We start from the raw sequence: 18,142 nt of genomic DNA on the forward strand, positions 1-18,142 counted from the left end.
TCATTGATGTGCTTATTCATACAGTATCTTGTGTTATCTGATTTCGCTGCAACCTCCTAGTGCCCTTTTTGAGTGAAGCCTCTCGACGTGCGGCTTCTTAGCATCGAGACCTTGTGGCAGTTTTCCCACAATGCTGTGCAGAGTCACCCAATGGAGCTCTGGCTACCTCGCAGTACTCCTTTGAATGTGACCGTACTGTAGCTGCACTAGGGCCTGACGCTGAGCTGAGCGGTTCGGTTCTGTGAGGCAGCTCGGAGGGGCTGGGAGGCCAACAGCAGGTTCAGCCGGTATTTGAGCTTTCGAATTCTCATCATGCTAACCACTTGCTGGGAGACAATCACACCGTTCTGCTATTTGCTGAAAGCAGGTTTAATTATTTTTCCTTTAATTAGATTTGCCTCCCGGAGGATGGGGGGGCAGTATCTCCAGATGCCCAAATCTCATTTACAGCAGTTTGTTTGAGTGGGCTGTATCACAACATTGCCATAGCATAGACAAACAAAGCAAATCACATCTGACCGTGAAGCACAAGGCAAGCATCTTGCAAACATCGCTCACACCTGAGGCCGGACTAGACACAGTGCACACATACACATCTAAAGCCCAGCACCTTTATTTAAGCATTTAAAACATGCTACATTAATTGATCTAACCGTGCTAAAGTCATTAATGGAAGCTTTCGTCCCTCTGGCTCAAATCGCTGTTTGTTTACGCTGCCAAACATCAAAGATGTGACAGAAAGTCTGACCAAATGGAAAAGTTAGAGCGTAACAGCACCTACCAGTACAATGACAGCAGCGGGGCCCACGAAGGCATAGAGCAGGCCTCCTTCCAGAGACAACCAGCAGCTGGGAGAGAGGCAAAGACACGGGCCAATGTCAGTAGCAGCAACGGTGCGATTCGAGAGGCTGGCAGCACGTCAATGTGTCACTCACGCTCAGCAAAGCAGCATTGCGCTTTCAAAGGCTCGTGTGTGAGGGAGAGGGTGGTGGAGAGACAAGGGCAGAGAAAACCCCACACAGTTCATTATCCGCCACACCGCTCTGCATCGCCACTGAAGGGGCGGCCACCGCGGACTACAGAGAGCGCACAGCACGAAGATGAGCGAGGGCTGAGAGGAAGATGGTGAGCTGTGGCGGAGTCATCTGGGCAGAAAGGGCCGCCCCTTTGGGGACGTGCGGCTCAGGCCCTACCCCTGTGTGACAGACGTGTCCAATCACAGCCCTAGAAGCACTTTTTGTTTTCGCCCCTTTCCACCTGATTGGTCAAGCAGTGCACTTTTTGTTAGAGGAGCAAGTTAAGAACCACCACAGAGATGTAGAGGTTTAAACACAGCAGAGATGTAGGACGTTGGTAACTGGTCAGGTAAAGGGGTTCGTGTTAAGGAGACAAAATGTTGGAAGTTCAATGGTTAGGGGAGAGAAACACTCACTAGCTCGCCGTCCCGTAACCTCGAGCTCTGGTGAATCCTACAGACACAGCAACTACAAGGGCCGGCAAGCCTGTGAAGACAGAGGAAGCAGGAACAATACACAGATCTGTGAGAGAGCACAGCCAAACACAGACAAAAAACACAGCTAGTCTAATATCTCTGCAGACACAATTAGACCGAAATGGGCTTAATCACATCTTAAATAAATGTAAATGGTGCACTTATTGTACTGAAATTCTCGATAGTCCACAGCCCTTTTCTTTTAACACGGACTAGAACAATAGACTGAAAGAGAGCTAGATTAGATCATCTACCTTCACTTTAGTGTTTATTAAGTTGACGCAGTTTCTCAGGGACTATACTCATACTAAAGATTACACGCTGCCCACTTATATCATCTCCAATACCCACACACACCCTACACGTGCTGCTATTTCAGTGCCACTCTACAGCCATCGTTTCAACCATCACAACACAGTACAGAGGGAACACATGCCTTCACAAAGTCCTTCACGTCTCCATTACCTCAAGTCCACGTGTCCATGGCTCAGGTTCTAAGTCTTAATGTGCCAAGTTTACAGAATAGAGTAAAATACCATTAGACAACTTTTTTGTTGTTGTTGCTTATTGCATATATGGAATATATAGACCTTCTGTATAAACTCTGGGAGGTGTGATCTGCAGTCCCTGTCCTCTCTGCAGACCCTGTCCTCTCTAGAGACCCTGTATGCTCTGCAGACCCTGTCCTCTCTAGAGACCCTGTCCTCTCTAGAGACCCAGTCCTCTCTCGAGACCCTGTCCGCTCTGCAGACCCTGTCCACTCTGCAGACCCTGTCCTCTCTAGAGACCCTGTCATCTCTGCAGATCCTGTCCTCTCTGCAGACCCTGTCCTCTCTAGAGACCCAGTTCTCTCTGCAGACCCTGCCCTCTCTAGAGACCCAGTTCTCTCAACAGACCCTGTCCTCTATAGAGACCCTGTCCTCTCTAGAGACCCTGTCCTCTCTAGAGACCCAGTTTTCTCTGCAGACCCTGTCCTCTATAGAGACCCTGTCCTCTCTAGAGACCCTGTCCTCTCTAGAGACCTAGTTCTCTCTGCAGACCCTGTCCTCTATAGAGACCCTGTCCTCTCTAGAGACCCTGTCCTCTATAGAGACCCTGTCCGCTCTGCAGACCCTGTCCTCTCTAGAGACCTAGTTCTCTCTGCAGACCCTGTCCTCTATAGAGACCCTGTCCTCTCTAGAGACCCTGTCCTCTATAGAGACCCTGTCTGCTCTGCAGACCCTGTCCTCGCCGTCTGCTCCGAGTGCTCAGAGTCCTTTCCCTCGTTGTCCGTCTGGGGAATGGCGGCGTTCTGAGCCTCCTGTCTCTGCCATCCCTACTGTGTCTGCCAGGCCAGACAGGGAGACCCCACTGTAGGCGTGGTGTAATTAGGCCTATTGATTATAGCTCCTCTGTGCCTCTGCACCATGTCCACACTCTTTTGAAATATTCATGTAATTAACAATGGACTGATTTTGTCCAAAAAAATGAAACAATTAGAAAAAAACTCCTGTTCAGGGGAGGAGGACCAAAACGAAGCATGCGTGAACATTTGGTGACAAGCAGGCTGACTGTGATCATTCTGTTGAGTATCTACAGCAACAAAATGTTGGATTTCAGACCTAGATGTACTAGAGCAATGAACATAGTCTTGGCATTCTGACAGATTTTTTACAAGAGTTATACTACCTTTATGGGAAGAGAAATTGACATCACACTGGGAGCAAGGCTATATTACAATAATTATATTAAATTTAAGCTTATCCATCAATAAAAATACATTACACACACACACACACACACACACACACACAATATCAGTGCATACGTGACATTAGAAAACTCACATCCACAGGACGAGATATGAATATTTCTATAATTCTGTTTCTCTCTAGACTACCGATGAAACGTGTTTAGATATCATGTAAGGAGAATGGCACTGGAGATGTCCCAACAGCCACCATCTCCTCACAGTCCAGGTACAGTTGATCAGGGTGTTACGGCTGCATTCCTCAAAGCAACGTTGGCCGTTTTGTGCATTTCAACACACCAAACCAGGTAACACACCCAGACTGACCAAACCTGCACTGTTAATAGTTACTTTGAAGCAGTTAGACTCCTGCATAGGAATGCATAAACTGCAGCCACTCTTAATGAGATAATAACACACACACGTGAATAATACTCATGCCATATAATTATTTGATTACACATGATTACATGTACAGCCTGAACATTCTAATACAATGGATTCAGGCTTTGTTAAGTTTTAACGTGTACGGTGTTACCATGGTGACAGGATGAGAAAGAAATAGAAGCAAGCTCTTTTACATTATTTCTGTTTTGTTCATTTGAAGAAATTTTATGATGAGCTCTATATCTGATGTTTTAGTCAAGAACTGAGCCAACACCTCCATGCCTCTTGAAAACAGAAAAGGCCTATTATGATGCATCAGGTGGAAACATCTCTCAATTAATGGATTAGATGGATTTGATAATGCCCAAAATGTAGCCGCGCACGGCTGTAATTGCTTAGGTATCTCCTTGAATCTTCCCTGTGCGGGAGAGATGCTATCCTATACATTTTTTATATCAGATCCGACATGTGTGACTAGCGTTACAACAGCAGCATGAAACCAGAGTGGCGTGGCATATTGTAATGTGTCATTTGCTTGCAATGAAGCGAACAGGCGAGCCAGATTGTGTAATGTCACGGGGCTGAGGAGAAGTGGCATGTCATCCAGTGTAGTGTCAGTCATCCCGCTGGAGAAAGAACAACAAGAAAAAAAGCAAGACGCGAGCCCAGTCGTTCTAACTTTTCACGAGTTGGGTTGTGTGGTTAAAAAAGAAACAAAACAAGACAAGACCGTCACAGGGGGAGGCCGAGGCGGCTCTGTGGGGCGCTGAGCATGTGCGCGTGTCGGAGACCCACCCCAACCCAGGCACAGGAAACGCTTGCGAATGAGGCGGGTCCTCATCTTGCCGATCACGGCGAGGTAAGACTGCCACGCCTCTGTCAGAACCCAGCAGAAGGAGGCCAGGAAGAAGAAATGCAGGAAGGCAGCGGTCACGGTGCACAGCCCCTGAGAGAGAGAGAGAGAGAGAGAGAGAGAGAGAGAGAGAGACGGAGACAGGGTGAAGATGAGGAAGGAGGAACGCACCGCAGCCCTCAGACTCAAGTAGGCTCGGTCTCGGATGTGACGGCACCCCCCCCGAATGACTGGCCACGATGCAGAGGCACTACATGAGTCACTCATTTTCTGAGAGCATGATCATTTCTGAGGGGAAACGGGATGCACAATAACGGGGTCTTACCAAAAAGCTCATGACCGTTACACGGTTATACCGCTCAGCACTGAGGTTAACTATGATCGACTCTTCACAAATGACTGTACATGTGAAGGATATGGCAATTAACGGATTCAAATTTCGAACTAAGTGCACTCCACAGCTAATGCTTTGGGTTTCAGGAGCTGGATTTAGTGTCTGATCGACAGAGCCGGAAAGGCTGATGCAGCCCTAGTTTCTCTTAGCGTCGTGTTATTTCCGCTTTGGCCTTCGGCGAGCGTTCCCGTTTGAGTGGCGGTGGATTTCTTGTCTTCTGCCTCAGCTGCCACACACACACACACACACACACACACACACACACACACACACACACACACACCTCTCACTGTGACTGACACCGCTGACACAAAGCTGACCCCAGGAGGCCCTAATACGGCGGCCTGCTCCGGCTGCCGTTCTAAAAAAAAAAAACAATCGAGCCGTGTCTTGCCATTTTACTGAGATTCTATCATCGCCTTCTACATGTCCTGATAGGCCAGGAAAGCACGTGCATGTGCGATCTGGCCGTGAATGGCACTGTAGCCTCCGGAGTGCTTGTGTTCTGGCAGGACCGTCCGTCAGCCTCTTCCCCGTCAGGCTTTAAACTGTACAGATGACATGCGCTCTCCTCCTTAGCCCTCCCGCGTAGAGCTACGCCACGCTTCCCTGATCCCCGCATTTAGTGCCTAAGCCCGGAGCCACCACCAGAGCGGGTGGCCTTATGATAAATAACAAATATGGCGCAGATCCTGCAAATACTTCATTTTGCTGAGTAACCGTAACTAGTCATCAGCAAATGATTCACTATGCGAAGAGGGGTAATGACAAAGCCTTACGTATCGCATCGCACTGAAATATCACATTACTTTCATTCTTCTTATCACACTGAAATACTAAGTCTTCTAATCTCTTCCTTCCCGAGTTGTTCACACATGCGCGTGCACTTACCTTGCTAAGTGTTTGGGACTGTCCCACCAAGATAAGCATGTTGGAGGCCAGTACAGACATGCAGAAATTCACCAGGATGATGGACCTCTCGGAACGAATGTACCTGAGAAAAACGACACAAAAAATGACACAAAAAATGACACAAAAACGCGTATATGCGAATGTAGCTGCCATACTCTGCAGGTAACTCAGTGCCGACTTCGGGTGGGGGAGATACGGGCAGTTGCCCAGGGGGGGCATCTTGCCAGGGGGGGGCATCTTGCCAGGGGCGGAACGTGGCACCTACATACGCAAAAGAGCTCGGAATAGTGACGTCAGCACAATATCATCGTGTCCCCATGTGGGTCAGTCTAGGCCCTCTGTCACATTGTCCAGTAGCTGGCCCATTGTCTATATGGTTTGTCTGCCAGTTCCTCCATAAGCTTTGCTTGTGTTATTACCCAGCTTTTTTTCATTCTCTGCTCCTCATCATCAGTGTGAATTCATTAATCATTATTACCTGGCATTGTTGTAATATTCCGAACCTTGGTGTTATTCGTACTGTTCAGTGTGCTTCTGTGAAGTACTTCTGTGCCATGCTATCGAGTGCCGTTGTCCCCAGTTCTTAGGGTCCGTATTTTCTGCTTTCCTGCACGATCCATTTTGCTGGTTATTGACCTATCACATTGCCCTTGATTTTGATTATGGTTTATCCGTTTCATTGAGTTTGGTACTCGAGCCGCTGGGACTGTAATAAAATGCTGAAACACTGCAAGTGGAGTCTGCCTCCTCCCTCACAGCATCAAAACCTGATTCTCGTTTTTGCGTTGGACAGGGAGGTATGAGATGAGGAGAGCAGGATAGAGACCAGCTCACCTCAGCTCTCCCCGCTGGACCTCCGAGGTGGGGGAACTGAGAAACCAGCACACTCCCATCAACCAGCGAACCTCTAATGCTGTACAACCGTGTAATCGAATTACATGGGATTGAAACAAATTCGTTTTTTAGTTTAAATGGGTTTTTTGGGGGGCTTTGAAATAGGGTAATAGTGTAATAATTTGATTCTCTTATTAATTTGCATTTATATGCTTGAATTTGTATAGCTATATGTTTATTTGTGTCTTTACAGTTATTGCTGAAGATTTTCGTTTTTTCTGAGCGGCAAACAATCTAGAACTACTACTGATGTATGGACTTAAAAGCATGAAGTGACCATTCTGGAATAAAGCAGGCTACGACGGTATGGTTCTGGACGTGCTCCAGGAGCCATGATGTCTTTTAAGATATACACATTTGCTACATAAAAATATTTTTTTAATTAATTTTGGAAAATTATGTGATAAAAATCATGAATTCTGAAGTTTAAGCAACAGACAAATAATGGTGCGTCAAGATGGCGGAGAAAACGGAACTGCACTTCATTGCTAATGATCCTTTTGGCCTCTTAAATTGATCATTTAAAATCAGTTCTGCTGAAATGCCGACTCATGTCACTAAAGCACCTAAGCTAATAAAAACAAGTGACTTATGCCAAGTCTATGATACTCATTTAGCTGCACCTGCCCACACCATTAACATCCACTGACAGTGGACCGAACATGCCAGCTGTCTGCTGCTCCGTTCATGTCATCATAACTAGCTAATCACTATTTGTCTGTTATTCTGTTTTGATAGCTTCGTTTTATTTAGGCAGAAATGGACAGGTAAGCAAACCCAGACCAATGGTTAAAAAAACCTCACCACACATCTTGCAGATAATTACGAATTCACTCTGTTGACGTTGCCAGGAGCATGACTGTTAAAAACCCTGCGTCACCCTTGGAGCAAACAGGCGCTCGAGTGGGTGCGGACGACGTCCTGGGCGTGACGTTAGCCTCTGCTCCGGCCCGTCTGCCACACGGGCAGCTCGGCTGCCGTCTGCGTCTTTCCAGACCTCCTCTAACACCCAACACATTACCTTGACTGCTCCCACCATCCCTCATTTGTTCGTAATTAAAGCTAATTGCAGTTTTGGCCCAGTGCGGGTCTGCCCCACGCCAGGCTCTCTCACTCTCTTTCACCGCTTGAATAATCCCTCGTTTTTCTCTTCTTTTTCCCCCCACATCTTAACAGCAATCCTGAAGGCTACACAATGAACTCGGATGTTCGCCGAGATGATTCGAACCACCTTGACCCTGGAGATGAGAGTGTGTGGAAGCCGAGTCAGGGTGAGGGTCTCCCTTACCTCCAGAAGGCAGCGTAGATAAGCAGCAGGATGAGCAGGGCGGTGCAGGACACCCCGCAGCCCACCATGAGCGGGACGGAGGGGAGACTGGAAGGTCCCATGTCCTGAATGCGAGAGAGACACAGACAGAAACATCATCAACCTCCTTGGTATACGCATCCATGTGGTTGGCTCATTCTCCAGAAGAACCGTCGACAGTTGTATTGCAAAGCTCTCTGGATTGGCTAAAGGAAGACAGGGGTACTGAGAGAGAGAGAGGCGGGGTGGGGCGTGGCGAGAGGATTTACCCGGGTTAACGGAAGAGGTCATGGGGACAGGCAACGAGGGCCATATGGTCTTCCCTTGTCTCTCGCTTAGTCTCTCCATCTTTTCGCTCTGTTTCACCCCACGGAACTCAGATGGCACAATCTGTTCTTTTAATAAATACTGCTTATTATTCATCTAATTAAGTCCATGACTCTCACTCATGACGTGGAACCTGTCTTACTCAGTCCTCCATGCCCTGCTTACATGAGAGTGAGTGGAGTTACATGGGGCAGTCTTCGGATTACATGGGGTAAAGCACACTCGTAAAACAAATCAACAAAACAAAGCGTGCTGGAGGCGTGATGCTATTTCTGGTCAAAGGACGCAGTGGGCAGGCACTAGGGAGCTGTTTGAGACACAGGTCTACATATACGGAGACTGATTACAAGATTAACAAGAACAGGTGTATGTGATAATTAGCCAGCAGCTCCAGGGTGGAGGTAGGAAATACGAGGGGCCACACAGGAGCTGAGGAGCAATCTGGACTGGGGTTGGGGCTCCTCGGGTGGAGAACACCAGCAAGGTCATGTGCTCATTGAGACCTGATTAGATCTGGGTTGATTTTACCAAACAAAAAGCAAGCAGTTTTGCTACTTGCATCTCTGGGCACTGGTTACCATACGGCACTCTCTGTGTCTCTTTTTATACGCTGGTTGTCTCCTAAAGGACACAGACAACACTAACAACAACGAAAAACTACATTCAGGCTCTCTGTGGTTCTGTGGCAGTATGCAACACAGCAAACTGCACTGGTCAGCAGGACCACAAAAAACTTCAGTGTTAATTTCCAGAGCTCAAAGGTACTTCATGGTACAACTACTGATTACTATAGAGTTTTGGTCTGAAGCAGGGTAAAATGTTGGTCAGCAATATATAGATCTACTTCCCTCCTGGTGTAAGCGCATCTATCTGCCATTTATAAGCCATTTTTGATCGATAGCTTTCAGGTTCCAGGGTTAGCAAAAAGAGGAATGTGTAGCAAGACTGTGTGAGTGTGTAAGGAACAGAACAATAAAGGGAAAGTCTGGTAAAAATGCAGGGGGTTGCAGGTGTGGGCGAGGCTGGAATTCAAAGGGGGCTTTATGAAAGTTTCATGGCTACAGTAGGGATGGCAGTGTTGGCAGGTGCAATGTTTGCAGGTGGCACAGAGGAAGGAGAGAGCCTCTGCCAAGCGCTACCTTTCATCTTACGTTTAGCCTACTGCCTACAGCATGTTAATAAGCAGTCCTATGATAGGTAGCCTGCACAAGCACTATGGGCTCCATGCTGCCTGGGCCCACTAACATCACCGACTACAGTGGATTCAAAAACACTGGAGACACAACAAACTCAAACTTCAGTCGCCTCGCGAAAACAAAAGCAGGTGGAGACAGAGGGAGAGTTCTCTCTCATCTGATGCGTGAAAACCTGAATTTCAATTCGCCACAAGCCCATCAAAAGAATCCCGAGCTAGCGAGTTATCCATGATCAAAACTCCTAACGGAGAGGAAGAAGGGGCCACGGGAAACGCCCGTCTGGTTGAGGAGGAGGCAGAGATAAAGGACCTCAGCCCCTCTGAGGCCTTTCAAAAAAGAGACACATTTGCAAGTGATGAAAAGACAGTGGTAGAACGAAAAGAAATACAATTTTTAGAGTAGTTTTTGTTTAAAGTGCAACGAAAGGCAGATGAGATGAGAGAGTTTCTTCAGATGAAGTACTAATGACATGGACCAACTGACAGTCATGAACATTTAAATAATCATCCTTCCATAAACTTAAACGTTAAAGTGAATATGTTTAGTAACCAATATCTCACTTTATGTCAAGCTAAGAAATTCTAATGAAGAGTCAAATGAGAAACGATATGACAGACATTAGCAGTCAGCTTTTTAATTCTAATTAACCAAGGAAAGGCGATACCCAATATAGGAGGCAGGAAATTATTCCTGTTCCTTATGTCCGATTTTTCTATGCAGGAGAGTTTTGTGGTTACAGACCTCTAGCCCCTAGAGTCCATGCGGTAAGTGCAGTCCTTAATAAGCATGCCAGCCAGGGGAAACGCACCACAGGTCTCCTCCGCCTCTACTGCATCCAGAGCTCCGATCCCACAAATTACAGAAGACATCATGGGCCGTCTATCCCAGCAGCCCTGGAGCAGCAGGAAGCTCCTAAGTGAACGCTAGCCGGGACTATTTTCAGCCGGGCGAGCTTAACCTAGTTCTCCTGCGTACTGCGGAGAGACTATTTATCCTCCTCTCTCCCTCACTCCTTTTTACTCTGCAATAACTCATTATGACAAAGGGGGAGAGGGAAACGTATGGGTGGAGCTGGACACTGGATGGCAGGGGATAAGGCAGGGTGTGTGTGTGTGTGAGGGTGTGTGTGTGTGTGTGTGTGTGTGGGAGTGTGTGTGAGGGTGTGGGGATGCAGACAGCGGGAGAGGAAGACTAGGACTGAGGAAAAAACCCCAGGCAAAGGACACAATGTAAAAGTCTGCATTAATCAAACGCGTAAGACCCAGCGAGCCCTAAAGTAGGCCTTAGACCTATGAGACCCACTACCTTCTGTTTATATGCCACTCGCCACAACATCAGAAGAGCGGGCCGCTATTTTAGCATATGCTTAGGTTACCTTTCAGCTTCCCAGGACACTTGTTATAGCTGAAGTGGTTTGGAGAATGGCAGCGTGGGAGAGATGTCTGTCAGGGCACTGGGAATGCTGAGACCATGATGGAGACCCAAAGCCTCAGGCTGCAAGCCTACTGATCCATCATCGTGTCCCCAAACTACCCAGAGCCTCAACAAAGTTCAGCCCTGCCTTCTGCAACCTGCTATTACTCCACTGATGGTGATTAATGCTTTTAGAAATCTGAGAACTGGCCCAAAATTATTCCATCCGACACCAGCACATCAACACGTATGAGGAGCTCGGACGGACCGGGCCAGTAAACACAGAAGAGAAGGCAGAGAGAGTGTCTGTGTCTTTGACTTTGCAGAGAACCACTTGATGTAAATGTCAGCCATGTCACAGAGGCCCCTAAGCTAGGAGACCTGATGCCACTTCAGATAGGCTGGTTTTAAAAATTGAGAAAGTTCAATGTAATCTTTAAAATGATCTCACTTATTTAAACATGAAAAGCTATTTACATAATCTCATGCTGATCCATTGCATTTTCTATGCACTAATATGAGACCGATATGGTTGGTCACTATTATACACTATTGTAGTATTTTCTGGGAAGATCTGAACTAGAATCAACAAGAAATTTGCCAGTTGTGTCTGCTGCTGAGCTTGGGTTCACATACAGGACCTTTTTACAAAGTCCTCTCTACATGCCTGTTTCAAATTGCATTATTTCTTAGATGCTGCTTTTCCACCTTCACTTTAACTTAATACAAGTTAAATATGGAGGGGGCAGAAGACCAGGTTAATTTTACACACTACATGTCAGTGGAAATGATCTGCAGTTGAGAAATGCTCATTCATTTCAAGTTCAAAATTTCAAACAGTGATGTGCTGCCTCATTTGGGCTGTGGCTATTTTTACAGAAGGCCTAGTGACAGAGTCTTAGGAAGTGCCTGAAACCAATGAAAGATTTTTATGTATATTAAGTTCTGTGATTGTCCTCCATACATGTGGTGTGTACACTCTTAGAGAGAGTGTGTTCTTGTGTGTGTGTGTGTGTGTGTGTGTGTGTGTGTGTGTGTGTGTGTGTGTGTGTGTGTGTGTATGCAGCACCAGTGAAGGAAAGATCTGTCAATATGCCCGAGGCACATTCGTCGACAGTATCCGTACAAATAGAAGGGTCTTCGTCTTTAAGCCATCTAGCCCCAGAGCCCTTTAGCATGCAAGGCAGGTTGGTCCTCTGATTCAGGACACAAACGTGTGTGTGTGTGTGTGTGTGTGTGTGTGTGTGTGTGTGTGTGTGTGTGTGTGTGTGTGTGTATCTGTCTGGCTAGTAGGGAGGTAACACTCCAGAATTCACTGGCAGTATGTGTGCCTTTGTCTCTGCTTGAATGCCTCTCATTTGATCTTGTATGCCAATAAATCAGCTCAAAGCCATTATGTTGCGTGGAGAAACTGACACACGGCAAATTGTTACGGCCAAAAAAGTGACTATCCAGTCACTGCCTACGGCTCCCATCATCCATCACTGGATAACCGACTGGCACACAACTGATGAGTCATGAGCATGGCAAACGTTTGGATCTTGGGAGTTGCAGTCACTGTACTTGAAACAGAAGCTGCCTCGTGCAGCCGTCATCTCGGTGCTTTTCATATAAGGAATCCGTGAGCCTGGTACACAGTAACTGAATACTCAGCCTCTCTGTCTCAGTGAAGCTGTGCAGAACATGAACATGATTAGGGGGCAATACACCATCCACTGTAAATGGCTGGGAAGTCGAAGCTTAATCCTGTCCCCGCCATTTTCTATTAAACATAGAGGTTAATCCAGCGCGCTGTGCCTTTATCTATCTGAGCCCCCTCCTCCCCACACCCTGCCCCGGATAATCTTTTAACATTGGGGGTGAGATGGTCATTCATGCTCAGCGGGTTCGCTCTCTCAACACGCCGTCCCGTAACCCACAGCCTCGCATAATGCATTTTCCATAGCCGCCTGCCACACCACCGGCGCACGTAAAATTACTCCGACTTGTTATCTGCGGCAGCAAACTCACGAGGAGCTCCTCCTGCAGCTCCGTTCGGACACCCGCTCGTGTGATACAACCGCACAGGCCCAAGAGGACGCGCTGTGTGGGCAGGGAGTTCATGAGGAACACAAGGTGAGGGTGTCAGAAGGCTTCTTCCATCTGTGCTCCTCTTCACAGCCAACCCCGCGAGCCGCACATCCACCACGGTGCGTGGGAAGGGTAGGACAGCATGTGAGACCTTCAGCTCTGGCCCATGATGCCTGCGCAAACTGTAAACAACACAACCTGACGCAACCTCTTCAAAAAAATTTCACCTCCGTCCACATTCACACCGTCAATTTCTAAAGTTCCCAGTGTTCTCTCGACGCTTCTAATTTAAGCCCTTAAAATTAGGAACAAAAAATTATCTTATTTTCCCCTCATAAGTTTGCAGTTAAAATGACCAGTACTACAAATCTAAATAGACCTGCTTTTTTCCCTGACCACCTCTGTCCCCAATCCCATAATCACCGTCTACTGCGAGTTTCTGCACTTTGACGGGGATAAAAACGAGGACATGTCAGCGAGGTGAACGGGTGAAGCGCTCTCTCACTCCATCAACCCGTCTCTCCCGCCGTCTAAGGACGTCTCTGCCGCAGCTCCGAAAACAGTTTCCACGTGGCGCTGCGGAAAAGGCCTTTCCAGTCGAGTGGGGTACTTTACGGGCTTCCGCCGAGCATTACCGACGAAGATGCGCTGACCCGCGCGCCGCGTGGTTAATGGAAGGAAAATGACGACGCGCTAATGGTGCTGTTTATTCCCCACGTCTCCAAATGTCACAAGGCATTCCAGCAGCAGGCAGTAAACATTAATGTCGGCATCCCAGAAGATTGGCAGGTCTCGGCTGATAAAGTTAGCCACAAGATTCAGCTCAGTGGAATATGGACGTTTGACAGAATCCTGTCAGGCATTTTTTACAATGGCGCCACGTGGTGTGTTGCAGAACACAATGGCATTTAGTTGAGAATATATCGTAACAGTGTTATGAATGAATAAGCTGTACGTTTCATCCAGGTATGACCAAACATGTGTGACTATCTTTGGCGGAACAGTTGGCCATTTCTTAATGAGCCTGGATGTGGCGAGTGTTTAATGACATGTTTGCTTTCACCTGCTTTGCACAAACTGACTTTGAGAAGTTTTTATAGTCATTCACAGTAAGCAGAAGAGTCATTAAGCCTTACAGATGAATCAGACTTTTTTTCCTAAAGAGACTACAGAGAGAGAATAGAGCAGTGGAAATAAAGGTCACAATTTATATCATGATTTTGATTTTGCATTTGTCCACTGAAGCACCCTCACCAGAATGCTCTGCTTGTAAGGAAACTGCTTGTTTCCTGAACACAGAGTTCCCCATCCTGACCGCCCAGGTACCTATCCTGATCGCCCAAGTACCAACCCTAACTGCCAAGATAACCATCCTGACCACCATGGTACCCATTCTGACCACCCAGGTACCCCATCCTGACCACCCAGGTACCCTGTCCTGCCCTGTTTTGAGGGTTTTGTGTGTAAGCAATATTCAAATATATATTTTCATCAGAATGCACCTCTGTGATGGAATTTGCATAAGCACTTTGAAAATTCTCAAAACATCAATACTCCTGATAGCTGTTTTGGGACAACTGGGGAAAGCTAACAGAGATTCGGAGCATCTCTCCTGCTCTGTGCAGCCGTGCTCGGTCCCTCCGGCTCAGCTGACAGGCACGGACAGGTGTCCGCTATGTGCCACACAGCTCCCGGGTGACAGTGGCTGGCCACTCCTCTCTCGGCCCCACGCCGTTCATTCCTCAGGGCTATTTTCCATTTCCCAGAACCCCCTTCACCCGCCACGCACATCAATCACCCTAATGGGGCTGCCTTCAAAAAAGACAGCGAGAGAGGGACAGACAGACAGAGGAAACACGCTAAACAAAAGTGGGTCAGCCTCACTGTGTAACGGAAGGGTAAAAGGGGAGAGACAGATCTATGGAAAGGGGGGGGTGTGTGTCTACAGGCGGAGAATAGAGAAGAGAGGCTCGGGCACGCAGCAGACATATGGTGGGTCCTCCCTTCATACAGCAGCCGAATTCAGGGAAGAGCATCAGTAATACAGAAATGAATCAGGCTAGCTAAAGGGCAAACAGCTCGTGTCATTTTTTTCACCTCGCCATTCGTTTTAGTAGGCCGAGAATGCACCGTTATTACGTCTGACTTAAATTGTGCGCGGTGTCTGAAAAACACATTCATCACACGGAAGCAGACACGGCTCATCCATTTTGGGACTCTCAGTTCAGGAGCAAAAAAATAAAAGACAGCAGACGTGCCAGGCTGGCCGCAGCTTGGTGACAGGGGTGAGCATAAATCCATAAAGGGACGGGATCATCTGATCTAATGAGTTAAGTGATTTATAGGGACTCACCTTAAGTGATCATTGCATTTTATTAAAATGTAACAGTAGCAAAGCACAAGCCTTTCCTAGAAATTCTAGACTCTTCCGTGCATTGATCCCATAAACAAATGCTGCTTGTGAGATCGCCAGTGCCTGACGTACACACCATCGTTTATTCCAAAATCTCAGCCAAATGTCAGAACGAGATGTTTGCTGCTCATGTAATATCCTCCCTTCTCCAACCACCTGCCAAGGATGCAGAGAGGTATCGAACCACCTCTCAAATTCCTTCTCCCCCCTGCTGACGAGCGTGATATCCCCGATCTTACGGCCCAGTACTTCAACAGCACCGACACTGAAATAATTACCACAGACCGTATTGTTTATGGCAGGACACTTTCTCCTGTGACTGCCATCTCGTTAACCAGCTCATCTTTTCTCTGCTTCGAAGAGCAGATAAACAAAGGTGCGCTCAAGCAGACACTTTCTTCCACTCGAAGCTCGAAATAGCGGCGGAATTCTAAGCCGAAAGAATTTAACGTAGGCTCGGAATGTGCTTCACGCAACGCCTCCCCACCGCCGCCCGTTACGGCTCTGCCAGCCCCGTTATGGGTGTTCTCAGAGCTCGTCTGGGTGTGTGGCTAGACTAGACGCTATGAGTGGGCGGAGCCTGATAGGTGTGGAGGGTGTGGAAGGTGCGGAGGTAAAGGTTGCACTCACCGGGTCTTTAGCTCTTTGTGCTAACACTGCAAAGGTGGAGATCTTGCTGCAGAGACATTTGGTGTGAAGTGCAGAGGACGGAAGTGTTTGACAACCCTCTGTGTCCCAGTTTTCTCCGCCAGCCTCTCTGTTGATAGGGTGGAGAGAAAGCACACACAAACACCATAAAGATATATATGTCTGTGTGTGTGTATGTATAGAGAAAGAAAGAGAGAGGGAGAGAGAGAGAGAGAGAGAGAGAGAGAGAGAGAGAGAGAGAGAGAGAGAGAGAGAGAGAGAGAGAGAGAGGACATGAGTGAGTGTGCGACAGAAAGGCAGTGTGGACTAATTGCTGTGTGAGAGAGATTCAGAGAATGAACTAATTGCTGTGTTCGGAAAGCAATGACAGGAAAGCAGATTTGTAGTGGCTTCTGAGATGTGCAAGTTGTGTTTTCCATTAGCAGGTGGGGGGTATGGTAGTGATAGATCTACGAACACTAACACCAGCACTCCGCTCACATGGGGTTCGTCAATCTTATTTCACTGGCTGCCATCACTTTCAGTCTGACTAAAAGCTACATTTCAAATAAAATTGTGAGAACAGAATTCTATTAAAATTCAAATCTGAAAAGGATGTTACACTTTCTTAGACTACTTTAAATGTACCATATGCATACAAGATGCTATTCTTATTATTGCCATTATTATTATAACATTTGAACTATTTCATAAACAAACAAATAAACAAACAAAATAATCTGAATCTGCCATAGAGACTAAATGATTTCATAAACCCTTAATGCAGGGACGGTACTGGCGGAAGGCAGAAGTCGTGCTGGCTCTATACTGATGGGAAAGAATCCAAATGAAAAGCCTTTTTGATGACCTCATCTGTATGCTATGAGATTCCATTAACATTCCAAGAAACTGTTTCTGGCCAGAAAGTGCTGTTTCAAAGAACAGCCTAGCTCTTATTTAGAAAGCATAACTGGAACATGACCTTTACAAAACAACCATCAGCTGGTTTATTAGTACACGAATATGCCATCACTTATCTGCATCGCCACCGTTCATTTTCCGATCTCCGAACACGGTGTCCACAGTATCGCAGCTGGCACACCTCTCCGTCCACGGCTACATCTCCCTCTGCCTTTCTCCCTCGTTCGTACCATTACGCACGGCTTGGCCTCCCCTCTCACCAGCTAATGAGTTTAAAGCCTCCTAATGAAAAGTTTAATGTCGGGCGCAAGCGTGATCGTTTGCTGCTTTTAATTACCAGTCTCCGTGCATCACGGCTGCGCGTGCCCACTCACTGACACGACGATCGTGAAGGAGATAACGCATCTCACACACACACATGAAGCCTGACTATTAATAGTCATTTGTTAATTAACTGCGGTGCATACATGATAAAAGATCATGGGGCAAAAATGAAAGATTTTGTTCTCCCAGTTAATTATTGCAGTACTGAGAACAACCCACGGAGAACACACTTCACACTGACTTTTTTAAAATAGGGATATAGATTTTAGTGATATATTCCATGTATATCCTCGGGAGTCAGATTTGCCTTAAAACACACAGGCGCTCACAGCATTCACACTATAAATACTCTGCATGATTAAATTTTTTTCACCTCACTGACAATAGTGGCTTCAACACATTCTGCTGGAAAACAAAGTAAAAGGATTCCATTTATCATCAGACAGGATTAGCGTGGGGAAAGACAGCAGGGGGTTTACATTTCTGCTTCCGTTCTGCTGGTTATCACCCGCCATGCTGCACCCTGAGGTGATACAGGGTGACCTCTCGCTGTTCGCCTGACATTTCAGCTCCACTCCAGCACCACCCACAATTAAAGACACATCTCCAATATCTCCAGCTCATCTCGCTGCCAGCGTCAGGCTCTTCTAAACGGCGGGAAGGTCCGTGGTGTTTTGGCAAGAAGGTCCATGCTCACAGGTCACCAGTAGGAACTTACTGAACATCCCACGGTCTGAACCATATAAATCGTGCTCAGACCAGCAAATGCATAAACAAACATAAAAACAGAGTTGCTACAGAGCAAACATACTGATTAAAAAACCATAATTATGAAACACAGAACTATGACATTGAAGCCGTGTCCACTGTTAAGCCATGAGTGG

The 18,142-nt window shown here is 46.9% G+C and overlaps 1 protein-coding gene across 20 annotated transcripts in view; it reads right to left on the minus strand.

Annotated features, from left to right (window-relative positions):
- The window catches only part of adgrb2 (adhesion G protein-coupled receptor B2), a 189,080-nt gene that overhangs the window by 32,082 nt on the left and 138,856 nt on the right, over positions 1-18,142 (minus strand). For all 20 annotated transcript variants that reach the window (XR_013131778.1, XM_077008547.1, XM_077008546.1 and 17 more), the window contains 6 exons: positions 16,017-16,143; positions 7,950-8,053; positions 5,747-5,849; positions 4,404-4,554; positions 1,433-1,502; positions 782-848 (listed from right to left, as the gene is read on the minus strand). Coding sequence is in view for 19 of the 20 variants with exons in the window: in XM_077008547.1 (XP_076864662.1) it covers positions 782-848; positions 1,433-1,502; positions 4,404-4,554; positions 5,747-5,849; positions 7,950-8,053; positions 16,017-16,143 (622 nt within the window). In the remaining variant the exon portion in view is untranslated. The remainder of the gene's footprint in view (positions 1-781; positions 849-1,432; positions 1,503-4,403; positions 4,555-5,746; positions 5,850-7,949; positions 8,054-16,016; positions 16,144-18,142) is intronic.

The sequence above is a fragment of the Brachyhypopomus gauderio genome, chromosome 6 (assembly GCF_052324685.1).
Source record: "Brachyhypopomus gauderio isolate BG-103 chromosome 6, BGAUD_0.2, whole genome shotgun sequence".
NCBI classification, from domain to species: Eukaryota; Metazoa; Chordata; class Actinopteri; order Gymnotiformes; family Hypopomidae; genus Brachyhypopomus; species Brachyhypopomus gauderio.